General features: G+C 47.9%; 2 protein-coding genes across 2 annotated transcripts; one reads left to right on the forward strand and one right to left on the reverse strand.

Annotated features, from left to right (window-relative positions):
• Window positions 1-1,939: 1,939 nt before the first annotated feature.
• On the forward strand, window positions 1,940-5,136 carry LOC128717455 (ubiquitin conjugation factor E4 A). Its single transcript, XM_053811443.1, has 2 exons — window positions 1,940-4,607; window positions 4,676-5,136. Exons 1-2 carry the CDS (start codon window positions 1,940-1,942, stop codon window positions 5,134-5,136), a joined length of 3,129 nt encoding a protein of 1,042 aa, XP_053667418.1.
• A 606-nt stretch (window positions 5,137-5,742) lies between these two features.
• LOC128719966 (mitochondrial inner membrane protease subunit 1) lies at window positions 5,743-6,538 on the reverse strand. The gene is made up of 2 exons (XM_053813609.1): window positions 6,437-6,538; window positions 5,743-6,366 (listed from the first exon to the last, which is right to left on the reverse strand). The coding sequence occupies exons 1-2, from the start codon at window positions 6,536-6,538 to the stop codon at window positions 5,743-5,745; spliced, it is 726 nt and encodes a 241-aa protein (XP_053669584.1).
• Window positions 6,539-7,055: the final 517 nt, after the last annotated feature.

The raw sequence follows: 7,055 nt of genomic DNA on the forward strand, positions 1-7,055 counted from the left end.
AATATAATCACAACCACTTACAGCTACCAGGCGCAAAATTATATTAATTAAAAAGCAAAGCACTGTCACGATGGCGGTAATGGTTTGTTGTTGTTGTGTTTTTCTCTCTCCCGTTTTGGTCAAGAAAAACCATTCGCCACGGATTCAACAACAATCGAAAAGCGTTGAACCGTTCCGGATTTAGAAGGTTACCTACCACCTTGCTGCTTCTAAAACCGGCATTCAAGCATTACATGGAGATGATTTTCTTCACATACAAACTCTTTTTTTTCTTTACATTACACACACACACACACGTACACACGACCGTACGAAGGACACTGCCGAATTTTCAACCACTCGACACTTTACCGGTCTTTTTCCCTTTCGCGAAACCTTGACGGTTTAAACGCGGATGAGCAAGGTGAGCCGAAGCGTACACGCACTTCTCGTACTAATAAAGCACAGAATCGATCGTATATTTCGACAACTTCGTGCACTGATTTTTCCTAAACGTGAAAAGCATACGTTAGCCGTTTTATTATTTTTTTATTTTCACTTGGCATGTGATCTGTGACGCACAGTTTAGCGCATCAACAGAACCGCCTGTATGTCGGGATTCGGGGTAAAGCTCAAAACATTCCAACTCATTGAATAAATCTAAACACAACATACGCGTACGCGAGCTTTCGGCAGCGGGCACCAGCGTGACTCTTCTCGCGCACACGCATGCTCCATACACAACGGTCGGTCGCAAACTGAGTTTGAATCATTCTGGTTGGCGAGCCCATCGGTTGGGTTGACCCTAAACACAGTGGGACAATTACCAGAGCAAGGGCGGACAAGAATATGTTGTTATCGGATGTTCGGTTTGCTTGCTGGAATTGTGGACAAAGCAAGAAACGATGCGAAGAAAAAGAGATGAAAGAGACTTCCGTGATAATGTATTTGAAAATTACTCAATTTCTTCCATGTACGAACAATTCTATTCATGTTGAGTATTCTTTCCAGTTGATTTGTGTGTCTTATCCCATCTATTTTTTGTGTGTTTCGGATTTGTGATATTTCTGTACTGATGCAATAAAACAAATACTGCCTGCAATTGTATGCGGTGACTGTTTTTTTAGGCAGACAACTATTCCATGGATCTTCAGAATTTTATAAGTCTTTAGAGTAGCGATTCAAAACAATCTGTTGGATTCATGAACCAGAATCAAAACTCCCCATTTGTTTAAATAAAAAAAACAATATTAATTAATTTTGTCCGTCCATTTGCGAGAGTGCTACATTTGCTAGATTTGCGTTGCTTTGCGTGAGCCGTGTACATGGCGCTTCATATTGAATGAAAACATCGAACGCAATACATTTGCAAACTAGGCCATTATTATGCGAAGCACAAGAATAGGAAAACTTACGGTTTCATTAGCATTCTTTACGAACTAATCATTAAAATTTCCATTGTTTTAGATAGATGCACCAGTTGTAAATTCTTTGATCGTTGCATTTTCATCGCTTGCACGAACTGTCAAATTGTACCTGTCAAAGCATTGCAATGGACGAACCCGCGCTACACATACTGTCGTTGATATTTGGTGGAAATTGACAGTTGTTAATTGACAAAGAAAAATACGAGAAAAATTACAACTCATTCGTCTCGTCGTGAAATTTGGATGAATGGAAACAAAACCAATAGGACCGAAAATGTGCACCAAACTGTGGGATTAAGGCAAAAGCTACCATAGCCATCGTATCCACGCATTCCACGTAGTGCTGCCCGAACAGCAGTGTGTTCATACTTCCTGCTCAACTCTATTCCACACGGTATACACATCCCTATTGTGGTGGAAGGTGGAAGGAGGATTTGTTCTTTTGATCGTGTGTTTTTACATTGTTTGTCCATTCGCAGTTTCGCAGGTAGTAAGAAATTCGTTAGTTGGCCCCCGACGAAAAGGTTTGTCCAATGGCAGAAAAGATGGATACATCACACAAACCAAACCCGCTCGAGCAGAAAACCAATGCCCACATAGAGAAGGTGTTTCTGATCACGCTGAACAAGAACCCGCAGAAAAACAAACAGCTGGTGTACGTGGAGGACGTGGCGCAAGGTGTTGAAAGCGGGCTGCTCGATCTGGACGTGCTGGAGCAGGCACTGTTCGAGCGGCTGATGCTGTTCAATCCATCCGAGTATCTGATACCGAACAACATAACGACGGCCGAAACGCCCCAGATCGCGGAAACGAAAGCCATCCTGTATCTGTACGGGTGCTTCGAGCGCAATGAAAAACCAGTCGAACCAACCGATAGCGTAGCGTTGGACAACCAGCGAAAGATGAAAGCGCTCATACTGCGCAACGTGTGCACCTCCCTCAAGCAACCGGAACTGTACGAGGGCCAGAACCTATCGAACCAGGTGCTGGACATTTTCAAACAGTCCGACACGGACGATTACACCGTCGCGGCACGGTTCGTATCGGAAGCGGTGAACGAAATCTTTGCCGATTCGGAAACGGAATCGGACGGGTTCGTCGTGATACGGGGCATATTTGGGCCAATTTTTGTGGTCGTCATGAAAGCGCTGCGTGCTGCCTCACTAATCACGATCGAGCGCTGGGTGATGCCGTTCCTGCAGGTGTTTCCGAGCGACAAGAACAACCCTCGGTTGGCGCTCATTTTTCTCGGCTACACTACGCCACCGCCGGATTCGGACGGTATTAAATACTCCGACTCGCTACTCGGTCAGCTGCTTTCGCTATCGATCATGCCGCGCAACCATAATGGACCGTACGAGTACTACGAGAATCCGCTCACAACGAACCGTTCCGCGGTCGACAGCCTGTCGTCGAACCTGTGGAACTACACCAAACTGCACCTCGGCCGGATGCATGCGTTCGTGAAAAGTTTCCTTCTGCTCGGGGGCGATGTGCGCTCAAAGATGCTCGACTGGATCGGCAGATGTCTGCATGCGAATGTACCGCGCGGTCAGATCTGGAACACCCACCACGGGATGGGTATGTTCGGCAACCAAACGACATCGCCCGATTCGTTCAGCATCAATCTGGCCGGTGTGTTGCTGCATCTCTGCCAGCCACTCCTCAAGCCCCAGCTGAAGGTGCTGATCGTGGACCCGACCTACTGTGCCGTTAAGGAGGCGGACAAGGAAACCAAAGCAGTGCACATGCTCGATGCGGAGAAGGAAACCTGTCTCCTGCCGCTGGAAGATGACAAGGAGCAACGGCTCGAAGCAGACCGGTACAACTTCGTGACGGAGTGTTTCTTCATGACGCACAAAGCGATCGACCTTGGGTACCGCGTATGCATCGAGAAGTTTTTCCGCATGAACCGTGAGCTGCACCGGCTGCAGACGATGTACTACGACATGATGGCACAGAACGGTGCGGACGTACCGAGCGATCTGATGCAGATGGTATCCTCCCAGATGCAGCAATTCCTGTGTCTGCAGAATGTGCTGCTGGAACCGGAAACGGACGAGCTGCTGTTGCAGTTTTACGAAGCATCCGCCATCTGGCTCACACAGCTGAGTGCCCGTGACGCATCGCTCATCGATACACTCGATCGAGCGAAAGGTTTTTCACCCCAGACACAGCAACCGGTGAAGCTGCCCCTGAACGGTGTGTCCGTTTCACGCGTGCTCAAGTGCATTCCCGAGTACATCATCGAGAACATTGTCGGTTATTTGCAGTTTTCCCGTCACTTCGACAGCCGATCGCTCCGGGTGGATGTGGATGCGCAAACGTCGATCTTCACGATGATACTGATATTTATGGGCAGCTCGGAACGTATCCGGAATCCCCATTTGCGGGCCCGATTGGCGGAAGGGCTCGAAAGCTTACTGCCCAAGGATTCGGAACCGGCCGGGTTCAGCCTTAGTGCGACCCTCTTTACCAACCATCCGCACCGACTCGAGATCATTCCGAACCTGTTGCGCGTGTTCGTTAGCATCGAGATGACCGGGCAGAGTGTACAGTTCGAGCAGAAATTCAACTACCGTCGACCGATGTACGCCATCATGGACTACCTGTGGAAGATCGACGAACAGAAGGAGTGCTTCCGTGCGCTGGAACGGGAAGCGATCGAAAACATCGAAGCGGAAGATCCGCCCATCTTTTTGCGCTTCATCAATCTGCTCATTAACGATGCCATCTTTCTGCTGGACGAATCGCTGAGCAACTTGCAGCAGATCCGTCAAATGCAGGGTGCACAGGACGGTGGCGAATGGGAATCGTTGGCACAGAACGAACGGCAACAGAATGTGGCTAATCTGCGCAATTTGGGCATGCTGGCACGGTTCGACAACATTCTCGGCCGCGATACGATTAACATTCTGCAGCTGCTAACGTCCGAGACGAAGTCGATCTTTTGCCACTCGTCGATGGTGGATCGGGTGGCGGCCATGTTGAACTACTTCCTGCTGAACCTGACCGGACCGAAGAAGGGTAACTTTAAGGTGAAGGATAAGCGCGAGTTTGAGTTTGATCCGGCCCGGACGGTGCTGGAGATCTGTCGAATCTACGTAAATCTGTGCGAGTGTGATGCGTTCTGTCTCGCCGTGTCACAGGACGGTCGGAGCTATAGCCCGCAGCTGTTTGAGTACGCGGAGCAGGTGCTCAGTAAGTAGTTCTCTTTGCTTCCCTGCGGATATAGTAAGATTAATGGGATGTTTTCTGTTCTCTTTTAGCACGCATCGGTGGTGGTCAGTTGATTGGGGAGATGCAAGAATTCTCCCAGAAGGTGCAGCGTATCGAGAAGCAGCAAAAGATCGACGAAGAAGCACTGATTGATCCACCGGACGAGTTTCTCGATCCGATCATGTCGTCGCTCATGGCCGATCCGGTCATACTGCCCAGTTCGCGCATTACCGTTGACCGTTCGACGATTGCGCGCCATCTGCTGTCGGATCAGTCCGATCCATTCAATCGATCACCGCTCACGATGGAACAGGTGAAGCGAAACGATGAGCTAAAGGCCAAAATAGACGCTTGGGTGCAGGAGAAACGCGCGAGTCATGCAGCAACGATGGCTGCTGCTGCTGCTGCTGCGGCAACCGGTGCGAGCAGCGAACAACCAACAACTCCCGTTACGCCAACGGCGGCAGTAGCGATGGATGCTGACGAACCTGCCGAGGAGGACCAACAGTAGCGCGCCAATAGTCGTTCCTTCCATTAGCCCAATTTGAATAATGCTACGATAAGCCGCTCGCGAGTCCTCCTCACAGGTTAACCGTCGCTTACAGCAGTCGCAATTTTCATTGCCGCTTTGGTAGGTGCTGCCAGCGAGATGCTTCTGGCACACATAATGGCGCTTTCTGTTTTTGGTTTTATATTCAAATTTAGTGTAGGTGTATGATTTGTTTTGGTTTTAGTGTTTTTTTTTTAAGAACTCTCAACTATAACTTCACCACAAACACGCGACGCAACCGGTGTATACGTGTGCTCTGTGTGTATGTACGTGTTCGAGGGATGGGGAAAATGTATCGTAAATTTAATGGCACCCACATTAGCTGTGTAGCAACGATTCACGAAAAACATCCTTTAGTATGCAATAAAATAAAACAAGTGAAAAACATCGAATATGGATGAGCTTTTCGGTTGTAATAGTAACGTGTTCCGGTGGGAAGGAAAAGAAATATTGTTGACCGGAGCATTACTTTCGACTATAACTTACATTAAATTTAATATCTCATTTGAACAACATGTCACGGACACACGGAATGCGCAGAACGATACAATCGATCGCGCCAAACACTTAGATGAATAGTTTAAACTCACTCAAAGGCCACAGACGACAGACGGCACGGCTTTTCACCAGTCCGATCGGTACCGGACCGTAGTTGCGCGAGTCGGAACTGTTCTGTACATTATCGCCCTCGATCCAAAGATGACCCCGGGGCACGGTAACGATGCTCGTCCTCGGTTCCGGTGGCATCTCCATTTCCATCCCTCGACCATCGCTGTCCATAGCGACACGCTGCGGTTGGTTCGCCGTGTCCGGCATTTTCCTTTCCGTTTCCTCCACCGAATTGCTAACGTAATCGACCTTTTCCCGCAGCTTGACCATGGCTTCGTAATGCTGGTGTGATTTGCTTTTCGGTCGCTGCTCATCTGCATGCACTTCGCTGCCAACATTCGGTAACACTGCCGTGTAGATGGTGTACGTGTTCGACAGTGGGTTTAAATTGAACGACGCCCGCGTCATTATACGATCACCCGGCATGCCGATAATGCGCTTGCACACGTGCTGCACCGGATTTGTGGGGCTTTTCGTGATGATTATGTCGCCCCGCTGTAGTTTCGCGAGCCTTGGCGTAATACGATCCGTGATGAGCACATTGTTTGTCGTTAGGGTCGGTTCCATCGATGGGCCAACGCACTGAAAAGAAGCGAGTACAAGCTAGCAACTACTTGTGGATGATTATGTAAAGAGTGTCCGACTAGCTTACCACAACAAAGTCCCCGATGTACTCGAAAGTGCAGTGTGTAATGCAACCATACTGTACGATATAACCGCAGACACCGAGCGCTTTCGAAAGGAATTTAAACATTTGCAGGAATTTTGCTTTCTTCCAGCACGGTATTCGTTTCGTGGACTGTTTGCTGCGGAGTGTTGTTTACATTGGTGCCACAATAACAAAAAAGACGATCAAACGTCAGGGGCGGCGATGTTTCGCTGGGGGAAGTTTAAACGCGCCGGTTGATTACTTGACTAACACATGAACGTGCGATGTTTTCGATTTTCGAGCGTTGTGTGCAGATGGCTCGAAGTTTAAATATTTGTTTCAGTTTAAATAAAATATCCATTTCCATTGTCCTCCATTAGAATGATCTTCTTTTCTTGAATGCAGAAGAGTTAAATTAGTTTTCATCCCAATACTGCGTGTTTTGACTTAAAAATTAAAGCTTACACGTGTAGCCCGGTTTTCAGAAATAGGGGATTAAACAACAGAAAAAAATGATAAAACGATCTTTCAATAATGCCACATATATTTTTCTTGGAAAAACAGCAGGTATTTTCATACACATGCCTTGTTTTGAATATCTGCGATTCATAAATAAAAGTTA

This window comes from Anopheles marshallii, chromosome 2, assembly GCF_943734725.1.
Source record: "Anopheles marshallii chromosome 2, idAnoMarsDA_429_01, whole genome shotgun sequence".
In the NCBI taxonomy this organism is placed as follows: Eukaryota; Metazoa; Arthropoda; class Insecta; order Diptera; family Culicidae; genus Anopheles; species Anopheles marshallii.